The 20,948-nt window shown below is 41.0% G+C and overlaps 1 protein-coding gene across 3 annotated transcripts in view; it reads left to right on the forward strand.

Annotated features, from left to right (window-relative positions):
- Positions 1-20,948, forward strand: part of Smg6 (SMG6 nonsense mediated mRNA decay factor) — a 242,328-nt gene that overhangs the window by 98,665 nt on the left and 122,715 nt on the right. For all 3 annotated transcript variants that reach the window (XM_021212036.2, XM_029545906.1, XM_029545907.1), the window contains exon 11: positions 18,117-18,233. In XM_021212036.2, coding sequence (XP_021067695.1) covers positions 18,117-18,233 — 117 coding nt within the window. The remainder of the gene's footprint in view (positions 1-18,116; positions 18,234-20,948) is intronic.

The raw sequence follows: 20,948 nt of genomic DNA on the forward strand, positions 1-20,948 counted from the left end.
AATGCATAGGATAGGAAACCTATGCGCTGACTCTGATAAAGTTAAGGCAGCAAGAGTGAAATGTAGTGAGCTTTGCCTGCCATTCAGTGTTTTCCCTCTGCCTCAAACTCTGGAAGATTTCCAGAAGTCAAAGCTCATATTCTCTCTCTCTCTCTCTCTCCCCCCCTCCCTCCCTCCCCCCTCTCCCTACACTTGATCTCCCTCCTCCCCTCTCACCTTCCCTCTCCCACACAGTTCCCTCCCTTCAACCACCTCTGATGACTATTTTATTTTCCCTTCTGTGTGAGATTCAAGCATCCTCCCTTGGGCCCTCCTTGTTATTTAGATTCTTTGGGTCTGTGGACTGTAGCATGGGTATCCTGTACTTTATGGCTAATATCCATTTATAAGGAAGTACATACCATGCTTGTCCTTTTGGGTCTGGGTCACCTCATTCAAGATGATAGTTTTTAGTTTCATCCATTTGCCTGCAAATTTCATGCTGTCCTGTTTTTAATAGCTGAATAGTATACTCAATTGTGTAAATGAACCACATTTTCTTTATCCATTCTTTGAATGAGGGACATCTAGGTTGTTTTTAATTTCTGGCTATTAAGAATAAAGCTGCTATGAGCATAGTAGAGCACGTGTCCTTGTGGTATGATGGAGCTTCTTTTGGGTATATGCCCAGGAGTGGTATAGCGAGTTTTTGAGGTAAAACTATTCCCAATTTTCTGAGAAACAAACAAATTGATTTCAGAGTGGTTGTACAAGTTTGTGCTCCCCTCAGCAATGGAGGAGTGTTCCCCTTGTTCCACATTCTTACAGTATGTGCTGTCACTTGAGTTTCTGATCTTAGCCATTCTGATGGTTGTAAGGTGGAATCTCAGAGTCATTTTGATTTGCATTTCCCTGATGACTAAAGATGTTGAACATTTGTTTCTTAGCATTAGAGATTCCTCTGTTGTAAATTCTCTTTTTAACTTTGTAATCCCCCCACCCTTGCTTAAAGTTTTATTTATGTGAGTACACTGTAGCTATCTTCAGACACACCAGAAGAGGGCATCAGACCCCATTACAGATGATTGTGAGCCACCATGTGGTTGCTGGGACTTGAACTCAGGACCTCTGGAAGAGCAGTTAGTGCTCTTAACCACTGAGCTATCTTCAGCCCTCTGTACCCCATTTTTTAAAATTTAATTTTATTTGTAATTCGTTTTTTACACTCCATATTCCATTCGCCACTCCTCCCCATTCACCATCTGACTGCTCCACATCCCATACCTCCTCCCCATCTCACTCCATCTCCACGTGGATGCCCCCACCCCACACCCCACCTGATCTCTAAACTCCCTGGGGCCTCCAGTCTCTTGAGGGTTAGTTGCTTCATCTCTGAATGAACACAGAACTGGCAGTCCTCTATGTGTGCTGAGGGCCTTATATCAGCTAGTGTATGCTGCCTGTTTGGTGGTCCAGTGTTTGAGAGATCTTGGGGGTCCAGATTAATTGAGACTGCTGGTCCTCTTACAAGATCACCCTCTTCCTCAACTTCTTTCAGTCTTCCCTAATTCAACAACAGTGGTCAGCTACAGTGGTCAGCTACTTCTGACCATTGGTTGAGTACAAATAACTGCATCTCATTCTTTCAGCTGCTTGTTGGGTCTTTTGGAAGGCAGTCATGATAGATCCCTTTCTGTAAGTGCTCCATAGCCTCAGTAATTAGTGTCAGTCTTTGGGACCTCCCCTTGAGCTGGATCCCACATTGGGCCCGTCACTGTGTACCCCATTTTTAAATTGGGTTATTTGGTTTGTTGATGTCTAACTTCTTGAGTTCTTTTTTTAAAGATTTATTTATTTACTATATGTAAGTACACTGTAGCTGTCTTCAGACACTCCAGAAGAGGGAGTCAGATCTTGTTACGGATGGTTATGAGCCACCATGTGGTTGCTGGGATTTGAACTCCGGACCTTCGGAAGAACAGTCGGGTGCTCTTACCCACTGAGCCATCTCACCAGCCCTTGAGTGCTTTATATATTTTGGATATTGGCCCTCTGTTGGATGTAGGATTGGTGAAGATATTTTTCCCATTCTGTAGGCTGCCATTTTGTCATTTTGATGGTGTCCTTTGCCTTACAGAAGTTTTTGGTTTCCTATCTACTTGTCTAAAATTTATGTTATGTATGTGAGTATACTGTTGCTCTCTCAGACACACCAGAAGAGGGCATTGGATCCCATTACAGATGGTTGTGAACCTCTCACGTGGTTGCTGGGAATTGAACTCAGGACATCTGGAAGAGCAGTCAGTGCTCTTTTAAAGGTTTTTTGTTTTTGTTTTTGTTTTTTTTTTAAGATTTATTTATTTTATTTTATGTATATGAGTACACTGTAGCTGTACATATGGTGGTGAGCCTTCATGTAGTTGTTGGGAATTGAAATTTTAGGACCTCTGCTCGCTCCGGTCAACTCTGCTCATTCAGTCCCTGCTCATTCTGGCCCAAAGATTTATTTATTATTATATGTAAGTACACTGTAGCTGTCTTCAGACTCACCAAAAGAGGGCATTAGACCTCATTATGGGTGGTTGTGAGCCACCCACCATGTGGTTGCTGGGATTTGAACTCAGGACCTTCAGAAGAGCAGTCAGTGCTCTTACTCACTGAGACATCTCTCTAGCCTCAACTTGTCATTTATTAATTGTTGATCTCAGTGCCTGAGCTTTTGGTGTTCAGTTCAGGAAGTTGTCTCCTGAACCAATACATTGAAGGCTGTTCCCCACTTTCTCTTACATTACTGGATTTAGTATATCTGGTTTTATGTTGAGGTCTTTGATCGATTTGGACTTGAGTTCTGTGCAGGATCTATTTGCATTCCTCTATATGCAGATATCCAGGTAAACCAGCATCATTTGTTGAAGATGCTTTCTTTTTTCCATTGTATGGTTTTGGTTTCTTTGTCAAAAAGTCAAATGTCTGTAGGTGTGTGGGATTCTTTCTGGGTCTTCAATTTGATTTTATTGATCCACCCATCAATTTCTATACAAATACCATGCAGTTTTTATTACTATTGCTCTATAGTACAGCTTAAAGTCAGGAATGGTGATATCTCCAGAGATTCTTTTATTATACAGGATTCTTCTAGCTATCATGTTTTTTTTTTTTTTAATTTTTCCATATGAAGTTGAGAATTGTTCTTCTAATGTCTGTGTTTTAGTTAGGGTTTTACTGCTGTGAACAGACACCATGACCAAGGCAACTCTTATAAGGATAATATTTAATTGGGGCTGGCTTATAGGTTCAGAGATTCAGTTCATAATCATCAAGGCAGGAGAATGGCAGCATCTAGGCAGGTATGGTACAGGAGGAACTGAGAGTTCTACATCCTCATCTGAAGGCTGCTAGTAGAATACTGGCTTCCAGGCAGCTAGGACGAGGATCTTATATCACAAACCCACAGTGACATACCTACTCCAACAGGGCCACACCCCTGGGCTGAACATATACAAACCATAACAGTCTATAAAGCATGACCTTGGAATTTTGATGGGAATTGCATTGAATCTATAGATTGCTTTTAGTAAGTGACCATTTTTATTTACCATGTCAATCTTACCAGTCCATGAGCATGGGAGATCTTTCTGTCTTCTGACATATTCTTCAGTTTCTTTCTTCAGAGACTTCAAGTTCTTGTCATACAGGTCTTTCACTTGCTTGGTTAGAGTTACACCAAGGTATTTTATATTATTTGTGGCTATTGTGAAGTGTGTTATTTCCCTGATTTCTCTCTCAGTCCATTTATGTTTTGTATAAAGGAGGCCTACTGATTTCTTTGAGTTAATTTTGTATCCAGCCACATTGCTGAAGGTGTTTATCAGCTGTATGGGTTTTCTGGTAGACGTTTGAGGTCACTTATATTATCTGAATTCTTCTTTTTTCCAGTTTGTATCCCCTTGGTCTCCTTTAGTTGTCTTATTGCTCCAGCTAGAATTTTATGTAATTTATTCATGAGATATGGAAAGAGTAGACAGCCTTGTCTTGACCCTGATTTTAATTGAATTGCATTGTTTCTCTCCATTTAATTTGATGTTGGCCATTGGCTTCCTGTTAAAACTGAGAATTTCACTGAATGGTAGCACAGACCTTTAATCCCAGCACTTGGGAGGCAGAAGCAGGTGGATCTCTGAGTTCTAGGCCAGCCTGCTCTACAAAGGGAATTCCAGGACAGCTGGGGCTACACAAAGAAACCCTGTTTTGAAAGGAAAAAAAAAAAAACTTCTAAGAATTTCAGTTGTTGGACATACTGACCAGCACTCGTCCATCTTTTATATATTATAGCCATCCAGATGGTTGTACAGTTGTATTTTATGCTTTGTTTTACATTTTCCTTGTTAAAAAAAAAATGAGAGCATTTTCATCTATTTATTTGGCAATCGTATTTATTTGCTCAAATTTCCATTTATTATTTAAGCTAAAAGAATTTTAGGATCTGGAAAAATAACTTAGTGGGTAAAATGCTTGATAGGTATGGATGAGGATCTGAGTTCCAGCTCTTGGAACCCTTGTAAAAGTCAAACGTAGTGGTATATATCCATAACTGCTGCTAAAGAGCAGAAACAGGCCTAGCCCTCCCAGAGGGATGACTGGCTAGCAAGTGTTGGCACATTGCAAGCTCCAGGTTCAGTGAGTGACTTTGTCTTAGAAAATTAGGTGTAGAGCAATAGAGAAAAGACATCTGACACTGATTGAGGTTCCGTATATATGCACTAGGAAACATATGCACATATACAATCTATCTGTCTGTCTGTCTGTCTATCTATCTATCTATCTATCTGTATATATATATATATATATATATATATATATATATATATATATATAATTTATATACATATGCGTATATTTACATGTATATAGTCTCAACATTTTTATACAAAATTTTTGGGACAGTATATTGATATGTAGCTATGGCTGGCCTGGAACTCACTGTGTAGCCCACCAGTCTCGGCTGTAAGTCACAGAGTTCTGCCTGCCTCTGCCCCTTGAGTGCTGGGATTAAAGCTCAGCTTCTAGTGAGAACATTTTTCTTTGTCTTTTCATTTTTGTCCTTTGAAAACAAGCATTTTATCTTTTGATGAAAACACGCTTAGTTTTTTGTTTGTCTTTAAGTTTAATGTTACAGATCTAGTGCCAAGTGCTATTCTTAAAGGATTGCAGCTGAGCTACCAATTTTTTAAAAATGTATCTCAGTATGTGCCTGAGTAATGATACAAAGATGCAATAAAAATGTACAAGCAGGGGCTGGTGAGATGGCTCCGTGGGTAAGAGCACCCGACTGCTCTTCTGAAGGTCCTGAGTTCAAATCCCAGCAACCACATGGTGGCTCATAACCATCCGTAATGAGATCTGACTCCCTCTTCTGGAGTGTCTGAAGACAGTTACAGTGTACTTACATATAATAAATAAATAAATCTTTGAAAAAAAAACAAAAATGTACAAGCAATTTTTATTTATGAAGAAAACATTGCTAAGACTCCAGACTGCCTTTTCTTGAAAAATACACATACCATTGGCTTGAGATTTGCCCTTTTGCTTGTTTTCTGAGAGTCGAGGCATGGTTGCACAGTCCACTTAGCGTATCCTACCGGCTGTCCTTGTCATCTTTCTTCCCTTCCTCACTAGCTTCTCCTCTCACTGCTGTCTGTGCATTGTACTGATCTGATGAGTCATATAATCTTGCTGAAGGAGCTGTCTTGTTTTAGTCCCTGCCCATCAGGTGTAGGGTCTGTCTTCAGTGAACCTTCCTTTATCTTATTTTTTTCTGTTGCAGCTGACATTGTCTTGCTTGGGCCATGTAAGGATAGGATACCTGCACATCGCCTTCATGTCAGGCCGAACCCCACAACAGTGATAACCAGGCAGCATGTAGACAGGGTTACCAATCACTGCTCATTGAGATGCTGCCCTCCAAATCTGGAGATTACCTTTTTATATTTCTAAAATTAGTTTTTGACATCTTGTAACAAAATCTTTTACGGGGTTGTTTGCCTTTTTTTGTTTTCTTATTTTAAACTTTTTAGTTGGAAATAATCATAGAGTCATAGGAAGTTATTTTAAAATGTACAAAAAACTGGGCATAGTTGTAGTAGTCTATTGTACACCTTTAATCCCAGCACTGAGAGATAAGAGAGATAAGCAGCACCTGTGAACTGGAAGCTACTCAGGGCTACACAGCAAGAGCATGCATCTAAAACACAAATCAAGGGATGGAGAGATGGCTCAGCAGTTAAGATCATTAGCTATTCTTACAAGAGGACCATGATTTAATTCCCAATGTCCACGCCCAGTCCCAGGGGCTCTTCCTCCCTCTTCTAGCCTCTATGGGTTATGCATTTTGGTGGTTTACAGACATTGAAGCAGCATACCCATATACATAAAATTTTAAAAACAAGAGGAAAAATACAAAACCTAAATAGAATTGTCCACATCTTGAATTCCAGTTTTTAGGAGACAGAGACAGGTGAATTTTGGTGAGTTTAAGGCTAGCCAAGCTGCAGACAATAAAATAAACAGAACAAGAACAACAAAAAGAAAACCTACCAAGAGACCCTGTGTACTGATGACCCCTTGTCCGAGTGTGTCCTGAGTAACTTGAGTATATATCAGATCATAGCACAGTCTGCAGCTTTTATCTTGCTTGTGTGTGTGTATGTACATACAGGCTCATGAGTATATGTGTGGATAGTTTTGTGTGGTTTCTTATCACAATTGTAGTTTCATGAATTACTCCAAAATTGATGTGAAAAACTGTTCTATAATTATAAGGCTCCTTCATTGTTTCGGTTTAGAATTTTTCTCTTTCTTCTGCTCCTGAGTATTAACTCCTTGCAGCCATAAATCTGTTTTTCACCCCAATAATTACATTATTTAATAGTATATAAATTGAATTACATAATTTATAGCCATCTTTTTTTTTTTTCTTTAAGGCAAGGCCTTATGTAGCATAGGCTGGCCTTGAGCATGCTATGTGTCTGAGGATAACATTGAACTTTTCCTCTTCCTGCCTTCACCAAGTGCTGGGATTACAGGCATGTACCACCTCACACTCAGTTCTAGCATGTTACCTTTTAAAGTTGGAGCTATCTCTCAGCTTGATTTTCTGAAGGTGTGTACATCATACTGCATTTATCAGTTGCTTATTTCTTTTTATTGCTAAGCGTGTTTTGGGTCATGAATGTTACACAGTTTCTTGAACTCTTCACCTGTACAGGAACATTTGGGTCATTTCCAGTTAGGCTGTTATGAATAAAAAGTGTTATAAATATTTGTATACAAGTTTTCATTTCTCTAGATTTATCAGGAGTTGAATTGCTAGATATTATATCGTAAGGACTATTTTAGAAGAAGCTGCCCAACCATTTTCTAAAATAGTAGCATGATTTCTTTTACATTCTTATCCATAACATATTCTCAGCATTTAACAGTTTGGTGTGATTATTCTCTTTATTATTTCAACTATTTGGATAGATATACTAATCTCATTGTTTTCATTTTCATTTCCCTAATGTCTAATATTTAACATGTTTTCATGTGCTTATTTTCCACTTAGTAGGCAATGTGAAATGCCTACTCATGTAATTTGTTCATTTTATAAATGTTTGTTTTCTTGATATGTTTTGTAAGTTCTTTATATAGTCCAGGTACTTCCTAGTTTAGTGGTAGGTGTTTGATAGATGATATAGCTGGTAAATTTCTAATCTTTCTCTATAACTTGCCATTTCATTTTCTTCATAGGGTTTTGTTTTTTTTTTTTGTAGAGCAAAAGGTTTTGACCTCTTAAATTATTTATGTACCTTTTAGTTTTATATGTATGTGTGTGATTACATAAGCTTATGTGCCTCACATACATGCAGAATCTTGTGGAGAAGAGGGCATCAGAATCCCTGGAATTGGAGTCACAAACAATGGTAACCTGCCATGTGGGTGCTAGAAGCTGAGCCAGGGCCCTCTGGAAATTCAGGAAGTGCTGCTAATCACTGAGCCATCCCTCCAGCACCATAGTGGTAGTCATCATCTTCTTCCTCCTCCTCCTTCTCCTCTTCTTCCTCTTCCTCCTCCTCCTCCTCCTCTTCATTTATTTTTATGTATATTAATGTTTCACCTGCATGTTTGTGTATTTGTCTATGTAGTATGTATGTGCCTGGTGCCCAAAGAATCCAGAGGAGGTTGTCACATCCCCTGAAACTGAGTTACAAACTTGTGAACCACCACATTGATGCTGTAAACCAAACATGGGTCCCTGCAAAAGCAGCAAGTGTTCTTAACCTAGTTAGTTAGTTAGTCATCATTTTTTGAGACAAGGTTTCTCTGTGTAGCCCAGGCTGTCCTGGAACTCAGAGACCCATATGCTTCCACCTTCCAAGTGCTAGGATTAAAGGCATATGCTACCATGTCTCGCAAGGTTTTTATTTTTATATGCCAAGTCTATCAGCTATTCCTCTTCTGGATTGGGACTTTAATTTTAAAGTCTTAGAAATCTGCCTTTAATCCCAGCACTCAAGTGGCAGAGGCTAGGTTTTAGGACTTTTCACTTAGTCCATGGAAGTCTTGAGGTATTTTTATGTAACATATAAAATTATATTAAGCCTCTTTGGGAGGAGTAATATATATGAATATTTAATTGCATCAACACCATTTCTTGAAAGACTTTCTACCAGTCATAGTGGCCTGCACCTTTAATCTCAGCACTTAGGAGGCAGAGAGGCAATAGGACCTGTGACCTTAATTTAAAAAAAAAAAAAAAAAAAAAAAAAGAGGAGGAGGAGGAAGAAGAGAAGGAGCAAGAGGAAGAGGAGGAGGAAAAAAAGACAAGCTGAAGAATGGTTCCATGCTTAAGAGCACTTACTGGGGCTGGTGAGATGGCTCAGTGGGTAAGAGCACCCGACTGCTCTTCCAAAGGTGCAGAGTTCAAATCCCAGCAACCACATGGTGGCTCACAACCATCCGTAACGAGATCTGACACCCTCTTCTGGAGTGTCTGAGGACAGCTACAGTGTACTTACATATAATAAATAAATAAATCTTTAAAAAAAAAAATCTACATTTAAAAAAAAAAAAAGAGCACTGACTGTTCTTCTAGAGTAGAGATTCTTCTAGCTTCCTTAGGCACTAGGCAGGGACACAGTGCGCAGACATACATGCATGCGAAAACAAACCAAACAAAACCAAAACTCTGTAGCTCTCTTCAGACACACCATTAGAGGGCATCAGATGTCATTACAGATGGTTGTAAGCCACCATGTGGTTGCTGGGATTTGAACTCAGGACCTTCATAAGAACAGTCAGTGCTCTTAACCACTGAGCCATCTCTCCAGCCCCCCTAAACAAATCTTAAAAAATAATTTCTAAAGGAAAAAAGAAATATTTTTTTTTAAAGATAGAGGAGGAAAAGCAGGAGTAGAAAGAAAAACTATCTTTCCTTTGAGCTGGCACCAGCCATCACTCCTCTTCCTTTTTGATTTGCTTTTCTGTGAAACTTTTTTTTTTTTTTTTTTGCCCTTTTGGGCCTTTTTTCTTTCCATATAATGATTAGAATAAGTTTCTCTGCTTATCTTTGATTACAGAAATGTTTCATAAGGTTTGTTTTTGTTGAGGTTGTGTTTTGGTTTGTTTTGTTTTTGTGGGGGTGGTAGGGGTAGGGTGACAGGATCTCAGTGTATATCCCTGTCTGGCTTGGAACTTGCTAGGCTAGACTAGCTTTGAACTCAAACAGATCTGCTTGCCTCTGCCTCTTGAGTGCTGGGATAAAAAGCATGAGGGATTTTTGTTTGTTTGGTTTTGGGTTTGGGGTTTTTGTTTGTTTGTTTGTTTTTTAAACCACAGTTGTATTAAAGGTACAGGTTACAGAAGAATTGAAAACCCTGCATCATGCCTTCCATCCATGAACATGACATAAATCTCTCCTGATATGGAGATCATCTGTGATTGCTTCTCATCAGCACTTTGTGGCTTTTGGCATAAAGACTGTACACATTTCATTGGAGTTACATTTTATTTTATTATAAATGGCATTGTCTTTAAATTTCCACATCTTAGGGCTTTTATATAGAACTGCATTTGGAGTGGTCTGAGGTTTTTGTGAACAAGGTAAGGAGAGAAACACAGCTGAAATGGGGAGTTAGAATCAGGCCTTTAAAAACCAGATATGGAGCTAGATGTTGGTGACACTGACTTTAATCTCGGCATTCAGGAGGCAGAGGCAGGCAGATCTTTGAATTTGAGGACAGCCAGGAGTACCCAGAGAAACCCTGACTTAAAAATCCGAAGGGAAAAGAGAAAAGAAATTCAGATATGGAAGCTTGTGGGCAACAAGACAAACTTGGTTTGAAGTCCCAGTTCTGGTGTCACTAGCATTGTGTCTGTGGACATGTCATTTGAACCCATTTCTTTAGATGTCAGTATAGGAGTGATACCTCCCATAAAATACTCAGTAATGTTTTGAGATAATATATTTAAATGCTGTGCACCTACCTTATATCTCACTATGTCTTAGGTGTTATGACACAGACCTTATGTGTTGTGCATACACATCACACGTAGCTGTGGTAGAGTCCTACTGTGCATAGTTAAGCCCACAGGTGAGACAGGCATGTATCTACTTGAGATGAGCAGTACAGTTCTTGAGCTTCCTCATGGTTCTGATTGTCAAGGGTGTAATAATTTAATGTTATTTTATCCTCAAGGAGCTTATAATCAATCTCATTGGTGTAACATGCCACATACATAAAATACTAGGGTAAGGTATTGTCTGTTAGTGTGCATCAGAGAACATTGTCTTCCACGTTTTTCTGCCCTTTGTCTTATGTGCATTGAGCAGCTTCTGGGTGTTGTTGATAGAGAATGTGTGAGGGTAAAGGGGGCTATACAGAGACTTAGGAGAAAAGAGTCATGTGGGGATATGTAATTAATTTTTATACTTTCCCCAGTAAACCATCGACCCTTTTTATGATGTCATGAGGGATTCCTTAATTTTGCAGCTGCTTCCTGATTACGTCAGAGAGGAACCTCTCACCCCACAGCCTAGAGCTGTACTCCTCCAAGAATTGGAAACAAATGAAGTGCTGAATATCTAATAGCTTCCACAGGGATAGCCAGTTCAGACTTCCCAGGCCTACTCCAGCAACTCTTCCCCAAGTATTTCTGACCCCCTGAAGTGTCTTTGTTCTGGGAAGACAGGATTTGGCTCAAAGCCAAGTATGTGTGTTTGGCAGGGAGGTGGTAGCTGGGGACTTTTTGAGACACACTACTTCCCTATCTCCAGGTGTTCTGCAGTCCTGGGTCTCTGCCCCTCTCCTGCATCTCCTTTGATGGGGGTTATCTTTCTTGAGTTTTCCAGACTTCTGGAACTAGAAGACAGTTCCCTGTCCCAGTAGTCACCTCTTTCTGGCCCTCCCCATGTCATTTTGTTTTCACTTTCTCCCACCCTCCTTCTAGCGGACTTCTCACACTTGCATGTGTCACTCATTTGGGTTATGAAATGGTCTTTATACAAAGTCTCTTTATTGGTGTTTTTAGAGACAGTGTCTCTTGGAGCCTTCGAGTCCGGGTTGGCTCATGTACCTGAAGGTGCTGATCCCATTGCTTGTAGCCCCCAGATGCTGGCATTATGATCATGTTCTCCTGTGCTCTGTCCACATACTTACGTACTTCCTCTTCATTCAGACGCATTTGTGCTCTGTTAGCTTTTCTAACTGTCCCTACTCCATTACCCTTTTCTAGCTGCCCTAACCTATTGTGGTTTTACTAGGTTAATTGTGTGAGTATGACCGTGTCTGCGATTGAATCCAGGGCCTCACACTTGGCAAGTAGTCCTCTACTGAGCCATTACACCATCAACCCTTAACCAGATCAATCTTCACAAAACGTCCAACAGAGCTTCATTCATGAATCTTAAGTGAGTGCTCTCTTTCTGTCTGTTGAGGTCAAGTTTCTTTCAGCATTGTAGGCTCTGTAGTTTTTGGCTCTTATGTTATGAGAAGAACATAACAATGAAGTTATGCTATAGGTAGACTTCATTGAGTGTTTTGTGCACTCTAGCATGCATCCCCGGGGTAATGTACACAGTCCCTCCTGTGCCATCCATTTCATTCAGTGCTCATATCTTACAGCTCAACCTAGAAATGGTCTCTTTCTTTCTTTTTTTTTTTTTTTTAAAGATTTATTTATTTATTATATGTAAGTACACTGTAGCTGTCTTCAGACACTCCAGAAGAGGGTGTCAGATCTTGTTACGGATGGTTATGAGCCACCATGTGGTTGCTGGGATTTGAACTCTGGACCTTCAGAAGAGCAGTCGGGTGCTCTTACCCACTGAGCCATCTCACCAGCCCCCGAAATGGTCTCTTTCATATAAAATCTTTGATAGATAGTAGATGAAAATATTTTCATTTCTTTTCAGAGACAAAAAGTGTCTATTTTCCTGCTTCCCTATGAGTTGTCTTCCTCGTTAGATTATCACCTTCCTGTGGGCAGAATTCTATTGAAATTTCTGTTTCCTCCAATTGCACACCTAGATAAGTATTTTTTTCAAATAATGGGAGAGGTCATTTTGGTAGGAATTTTAAATGCTCTTTCCCTATATCTACTACTTTGAAAAGAACTTTTACAAAAAATGAAGATGAAGAAGACACTGCTTGTGTCAGTGTTACAGTCTTAAGACTCAACTGAAGCATCAGGTGTTTCGATGAAGGCTCATCAGAAGGAAATTTTCTATGTCCCTCTGTCTGACCTCTTGACTGTACCCTGTTTATGGAATGTGTCACAGCTTGCCTTAGACTGTGTTAATCGAACTCTTCCGCCATTGTGCGTTGTATGTAGTTTGGGTCTATCAGTGTTCCATTCTTCTGACTCATTGATTCCACGCTTAAGGGAATCAAATGTCTAAGGGCAAGAACATCTTTGCCTTTGATCTGAGATCTTACTGCCTCCTTCTACCTCCTCTTTAGCCAGTCACTGTCACAAGGAACTCTGTGGCTCAAGCAACAGCAGAAAGACACTCTCTCTGCCCACTTCCTGTAGACAGGGAGATTTGGGTGGGCTGCACAGGAACTATGCCAGCCCTGCATCTAACTGGTGACTGACTCATGAGAGAAACAGCCTGATGTCTGAAAAATACAAAAGAGCCAACAAATTACCTCCAGGTGGTGCTGGTTTGGAGGTGGCTAGCCTTTCATTTTCTCTGAGAGTAGATGAGGGTGGGGAATCAGTGAAGAAGTGGTCGACTGAATTTTTCTTTAGTTATTATTAGTAATATAACCAATGAGATAGTTGCTTGTCTGTGATAGATCCAGTGTCCTCTGAAGCCTTCCCACTGCTTTCAGAGTAGCACTTACATATCACCCACCCTGAGCCAGTCTTTCATTACTGTTCCCATCCACTTGCCAGGAACTGGCTATGTGTACCAAGAATTCTGCTGGTTTCACTGTTGGCAGGCTTTTTTCTGTGACCAGCCAAATCCCATCCAACTACTAGGGTTTTCTCCAAATCTCTCCCTTACAAAGACTTGGTACCTTATCCCAGGAGTTAATCAAAACCAGTGATTCTGAGTCACTGTCTCTTGGCTGGGCTCATAGGTCCAAGCAGGTGGGCCTGCCTCTATTCTGCTCCCCTCCTATTCCTTCCCCACCTCTCCTGCCTCACTCCCATTTCCTGCAGGAGGATGCTTTGCCATCCTGGAGCCATCAGGCACAGCTTTGCTTTGGCAGCACCATTGCACACACACACTGGTGGGAGAGGGGACGTGTTTATCACTTTTCCTGGAGATTATCTGTTTAAGCACTTCTCTGACAGTTACAATAACAAGGGCAGTGTGTTGTGTTTCCAGCAGAAGGACACTTGCTGTTGAAAGATGTATAGCACTAATTAGAAATACATAACATCCGGCCACATGGCAGCCTTCTCCCGGCCGCCCCATTTCCTGATTTCATACAACTTTGACGACAGTTGGTTTATGTTTTCCATGAATATGTTCTCCAAAAAAAAAAAAAAAAAAAGAGAGAGAGAGAAAGAGAGAGTGTCTCCCTGTTACCTAGGAGCAAGAAGAACATTTCCTCCTGAGAGCAGGTATTTGGCCACGGGACACTGGAAGTACGGTCCCTTGCCCACTTGTAGGAGGGAGCAAAACCAATTTTAGACCTCAGCGGACTTTCTTGGTAAGAAATATTTCCGGCTAACATCCCTAGCCAAAACCCTCCCCTAAATCCTTAAGAAAGCCTGCTTTTGGAAAGAAGGGGAAAGGCTATTTCACAATGTTAATGAGTTCCTCAGCTCATGTCAGCCTCTGCTACCTGACACAAAGCCAGAGGAACCATGCAAATACCAAGGCAAACAATGCCTTTTCCTCCCCACCCTCATCACTTGCTGGCCTGAGCCAGCACAGCTTCAGGTAGATAGAAAGTGGGGGGGTGGGGGTGGGGTTCATTAGACTAGACCTAGGTTCCTAAATCTAGTCCTAAAGTAGGTGAGCTCTGGACTGTCTACATGTTGTTTTCCTGCCTACTTTCATAAATGAATACTCTCAGGGAGTGGTATCTTAACATTTCTAGCTCATAGACACCTGTATGAGGCCAAGAACATCCTGAATATACTACACACTCAATACATTTTTTTCACTTGAAATGTATTGGGTCCATGGTTATCATAGTTACTTGGGTAAATGGTAATTTTAGTCAACCTACTAAAAGATCCTTTAGTTACAAAACCCACAATTTATTTGTAGCTATGTTCTCTACTCAATTTAGCATATCAAAGATGCTCTGTATGCTTGTCATCTGACCAAGCTACGGACACAGGCCTTTTGTTAACGGTTGCAAGACTGCCTTCAGACTGATGTCCAGTACACCAGAGGTCCCTGTCTTTATAGAGGGTCCGTACCTGATAGCAGTGCCCAACCCAGACTCTTGAGAAGCTACAGGTACCATTGCTTGTAAGCGGTTTATTCTTGTTGTCGTGCACTAGCTCGCACCTTGAACTCTGAGAAATAATGTAGGTGTGTATTATAAAACTTAAGATGAGCTTGAAGAAAGTCATCACCCTCTGGCAGTTCTCTTGCTAATAAGAATGAACTTTATACCCAGTTTGTGGAACAAAGACTGCTTCCTCCATCTCTGTAGCCTTTGCAGGTAACTTCTGCCTAAGATGTCTGATTGATCAGTGGATGTTAATTTGATCAAGTGCTTCAAGCTACCAGAATGTGGTCTCTACTGACTCCCAGCCTCCTCTGTCCTGGCCTTATTCCTTCACTCTGGACCTTGTTGCTTCATAACAAAGTACGAAGTAGTGGCCTGCAGGAACCCACATTGCGATAGAATGAGATTAACAGTGCTGCTGCCTATGGCTTGGGGAGCAGGGAGACACTGCTGCTTTCCTTGGGATGAGTTACAGGTCTTCCTCTTTCTGCTCATATCCTTTCTCCTCTTGAAGCTTACATGCTTGTTATCTTTGTCTCTTTTTTAAAAAAAATTATTTTGTGTGTGTGTGTGTTGGGGTGTGTGTGTGCATGCGTGTGTGTGTGTGTGTGTGTGTGTGTGTGTTTGTGCTTGTGCTTGCATGCAGACGCAACCCTGTGGGTGCACATACTATAATGCAGGTGTTGAAGCCAGAGAAAACGTTCCAGACTCACTTCCCTCTTTCCACTATGTGGGTTCCAGGAATGTAACTCAAGTTGTAAGGCTTAGAGGCAAGTTCCCCTACCCACTGAGCCATCTCACCTACTCTCTTGTTTCCTATCTCTTTAAACAATGGCTTTTCTTAGCATAAGACTAGGAGTGATGACTTATTCTAATCTCATGGATTGTTACCACTTCCTTACTGCCTGTCACAGTTATATTTATTGTAAAGGGTGACATTTGGGACCATTGGGCATCTGGAAGGATGATGGAAAAAACCACAATTGAAGGATTGCTCCCCTTATGCTATTCATATGTTGAGCCCTTCTGAGCAGCAGCTGGCTTCTCACATCCAGAACTTTGAAAGTGCTTTGGGGTAGGCATTGTGTTCTTCAGTCATTCTTGCTCCTGTGGTGAAGACTTGGGAATAGCCATGGTTGTGTAGTGTCTCCTGGAGTAACTTGTTTAGGTTCTTGGCAAACTAGTAAGCTGGCAAGTCAAACAAAATGCAGGCAGGGACAGAGATCAAATGTGTGGGTAATTATCCTTTTACAGCAGGAGCTTGAGGTTTCCTGTGTTACAGAGGGGATTATCAGATGAGTTGCTACAAAGCTGGTGAGTTTGGCCGGCCACTGTGCCCATCTCCCTGTGTGTGTTGGGCATTTCCCCTCTGAGGCTGAAGTCAAACTGCTGCTTCTGGAATATTGTTATTGCCCTGAAAACTGGATGGAATGGCAGTGAAGAGGTCACTGAGAGTATGTAGGTAAAGGTAGGGATGTGGGAGTATTATGAAGACTAACTGCCCATCAACAAAGTGGCTCTCAGTGACCTAAAACTAGGCTAAGTTAAAGCCAGGATGTAAGAGTGAGAAACCAGGGTGCTGGTGTTAGAAGCCAGATTTATTCTTTTTAACCCCTGGTGGAGGGGTGGGGGAGACTTAACACTGATCTAGTACGTTATGTAATAAGCATTGTTTTTGACAAAGGTAATTCATTCAGTAAAAATAAGTTGATGTGTTTTTGTGTCTCATGTATGCTGTCTTAGGATGAGAACTATAGAGGGCCTAAGCCTGAAACCAAAGTTAGTGATCTAAGAAGATAAGTTGTAAATCTGTTACTGACTGTGTTCCTGCTAGTGAAATAAGGTTTTGGTACTATAGCTTTACATTATCAATAGCTAACTGAAGCAGAGACTCTGTAACTCCAGCTTATTTTGTGCACTTTGAGGTAATGAGGCTTAGGGAAGTGATGTGATAAGAATTTATAGAGGTGGGTGAGGAATCATTTTTCATCAGTGGTATACTATGATGAGCTGCTTGTGCTCCACTAAATAATAACCTATACCCATGTTCACACTAGCTACTTTAATTAATCTTGATGAGTCACTGAAAAATAGAGGGTGGAGTAGGGAGGTGCACATGATCTAAATGCAGTCATATATGGTTACCAAAGAATAAATAATGTTTTAAAAAAATGACAGGGGCTGGAGTCTGGGTTTGGAGGCTCACAGTGTCCATAACTCCCAGAGGACCTGTCTGGCATCCCCAAGCCTTAGCCATGCACATTGACTATACATTCACATGCAAGTGAGGCACACATAAAATACAAAGAAATCTCTAAAGCAAAGAAATTAAAAATAAAAGATAGGAAAATAAGAGGGGGACTTGTTGGGACCTACAAGGGGTTCAGAAGGACTGGCAGGGGGTAAGAGAGGGTAAAGAGTGAATATACTCAAACTACATTATGTACATGTATAAAATTATTTTAAAAATAAAATTTAAAATAACATACAATTGAGTTATGTAAGATTTCACCTCTTTCCAATGATCTAACTTTGAGCATTCTAGAAAAGAAAGTGACTTTGTGGTGTTGCCTTCTTATATACACTCTCTTTGCTAGAAATTTCTCACAGTGTGGAATCAAGAAGAATCTAGGGGTTGGAGAGGCTGCTCAGTGGTTAAGAGCACTGGTTGCTCTTCCCGAGGACCTGAGTTCAATTCCCAGCCCCCACTTGGCAATTCACAACTGTCTATAACTGTCCAGTTCTGAGGTATCTGACACCATCACACCATTGTATATAAAATTAAATCTCATATATGTGTGTGTGTGTGTATATATATATATATATATATATATATATATATATATATATATATAAGCCTAAAATTGAATTGTGTTAAATTTTATCTAATGAGTGGTACATTTTTAATTAAAAATAATAAATTAAAAATTTAAAAGACTTACATAGGGGATCTTGTGATATCAGGCATTCTTCTGTGTGCAGGGCATGCTGGCAAGTGCTATATATATATGTAATATAAAGTCATATAAATCTCCTCCAAGAAAGCTTACTACCACCACCTGTCATTTTAGAGAAAGAAAACAAAGCTGAGCACTGTGGTCAGGGAGCCCTTCCATAGGGCAGCAAAGTAGCACTTGGCCCCTAGAATGTAATGGCGGCTCCTTTGCTTCTTTGCAGACTGCTTCTCAGAGGAGTGCCGTTCTGTGATCCAGGAACAAGCTGCATCCTTGGGCTTGGCTATGTTTTCTCTACTGGTCCAGCGCTGCACGTGCCTACTTAAGGACTCTGCCAAAGGTAAGCAGGAGGACCCCTGGCCACTGGGTTTTCCAGTTGCCCAACCCTGTCCAGATGAACCTTAGACTGCTGGTACTCAGTCTTCTCTCAGCTCTCTGATCTTTTTCCTTCCAGCATGTTCTTCTCCCTTTTGTTAGTTAACCATCTATGCCTATAGTCTGATGGTCTGTCAGGCCCTCTTTCTTCTCTATGGCTCTCTTCCTTCCTTTTTACTTTAGTAGTTAGGAATTTCATCCTGCCTGTAGGCTATTATGTGAGATCTTTGTTTATTGGCTTTGTTTTCATTCATTCATCCATTCATTTATAGACAGAGTCTCTCTTAATGTGTAATGTATAGGACAGCCAGGGCTATACAGAGGAACCTTTCCTGGGGGGGGGGGGGAGACCTCAAGAGGGGCCGGAGAAATGGCTCAGTGGTTAAGAACACTGGCTGTTCTTTCAGGGGATCCAGATTTGATTCTCAACACCCACATGTTAGCTAACAACCATCAGTAACTCGAATTGCAGGGGATCTGATGCTGTCTTCTGCCCTCTGGGAACCAGGAATGCAAGTGGGGTAGACATATATGCAGGAAAAACACCTACACACATTACATATAAAAACAAATAAAAAGGTCTGAAGACTACTTATGAGTCTTCCCTTTCATTTTCCTATCTCCCCAGTGCAAGAGACTGAACAAGTTTCTTTATGTTTTCATAATTTTATCTTTTTTGTTGTTGCTGTTGGTTTGTTTTTTTATTTTTCGAGACAGGGTTTCTCTGTGTAGCCCTGACTGTCCTGGAACTCACTCTGTAGACCAGGCTGGCCTCAAACTTAGAAATCCACCTACCTCTGCCTCCTGAGTGCTGGGATTAAAGGCATGCGCCGCCACTGCCCAGCCATTTTATGTTTTTATGCTTTTTTATTTCTGTCTTTTTGGTATGTGGTAGCTGCTATACCCACTGTGGACTGGCTATCTCAAGCTCCCTGAGCTAAGCAGGTGCTGCTAGCCCCACCTTGAGGTCGTATGCCAGGTCAGCCCCGCCTTGAGGTCGTATGCCAGGTCAGCCCCGCCTTGAGGTCGTATGCCAGGTCAGCCCCGCCTTGCCTTGAGGTCGTATGCCAGGTCAGCCCCGCCTTGAGGTCGTATGCCAGGTCAGCCCTGCCTTGCCTTGAGGTCGTATGCCAGGTCCTTTATATTTCACCCTAGAGTCCGACCTCAGACCCTTGTAGCCAAGAAAGGTAGCAGTAAGATCATACCTTCCTCTGGGTTTCTGTATCAGTATTGGCAAGCAGCAGGACTCTCCCCTCTGTTGTCCCACTACACCAGTGTTGTGACGCCTCCTGCTTCTAGAGTTGCCTTTTATTCAAAGGTAGGAACAATTTATGTTGAAACAATTTCACATTTGCAAAACAGTTGAGTGTAGTGGCTTATGACCATAAACCCAGTGACTCAGGAAATCTTAAGAATTCCAGGTCACGGGCTGGTGAGATGGCTCAGTGGGTAAGAGCACCCGACTGCTCTTCCAAAGGTCCTGAGTTCAAATCCCAGCAACCATATGGTGGCTCATAACCATCTGTAACAAGATCTGACGCCCTCTTCTGGAGTGTCTGAAGACAGCTACAGAGTAATTACATATAATAAATAAATAAAGCTTTAAAAAAAAAAAAAAAAAGAATTCCAGGTCACTCCTGGCTATATAGAGAGGGAGTTTGAAGTTAGACTGGACTACATGATACCCTCAAAAAACAAAAATAGGGCCAGCAATATGGCTTGGTAGGTCACAGAAACACACACACACACACACACACAGTAATAATAAAATTTAAATGGATAATGCAAAGCATTATCTAGACTCCCAGCTTTTTCTAGACTACCAGGCAGTTATATTTTACTATGTCTTTAAACATGCACATGTACGCTTATTGTTTTTGTTCTGAACCATTGATCTTAGGCTAAAAGCATGATGGCCCTCTGGCTCTAAATACTTGACTTTGTATTTCTTCACACTAAGGATGACATCTTAACAGTACCGGAATCCGGGGGCTAAGGATGTATTCAGTGGTAGAGTACTTGCCTAGCATTACAGACCTAGGTTATATCCTTAGCGAAACAATAAACAAATAAGAACAGTTGCCAGATCAGAGAATCAGGGCTAAGGTAAGAGCACATATTACTGTCAAAGCAGAGAACCTAAGTTTTGGTCCCAGAACTCACATTCTTCACAGCTGCCTGTAACTCCAGCTCCAGGGCATCCAAATGTCCTTCTGGCTTCCAAGGGCACCTGCATTCATGTGTGGATGCCCACATATAGATACACGCAAGTACATATAATTAAAAATAAAATCAATTTAAAAAACAAAAACAGAAAATCAGTGTTGATATAGTAATATTATTGAATTTGCACTTATTTTCCCGATAATGATCTTTGTTGAGAAAGAGGCATTTAAAGTCATTCTGTAGCCCAGTCTGACTTCAAGCTCAGAATTCTCCTGGCTCAGCCTCCTGAATACTAGACTCACAGGCATGTGCTATCGTGCCCAACTCTGACAAATATTATTTGGGCTGCAGGGCTGCAGGGTGGAGTGTTCTAACCCTAGGCTCTAATTCAGGATCACACACTGCATTTAAATCTCTTTTGTCTCCTTCAACCTATCTCTCTTTGTCCATCATAACCTTGACATTATTGAAATAAAGCCTTTTATTTTGTAGAATGTTCCACAATTTGGGTTTT

Source organism: Mus pahari, chromosome 14 (genome assembly GCF_900095145.1).
Source record: "Mus pahari chromosome 14, PAHARI_EIJ_v1.1, whole genome shotgun sequence".
NCBI classification, from domain to species: Eukaryota; Metazoa; Chordata; class Mammalia; order Rodentia; family Muridae; genus Mus; species Mus pahari.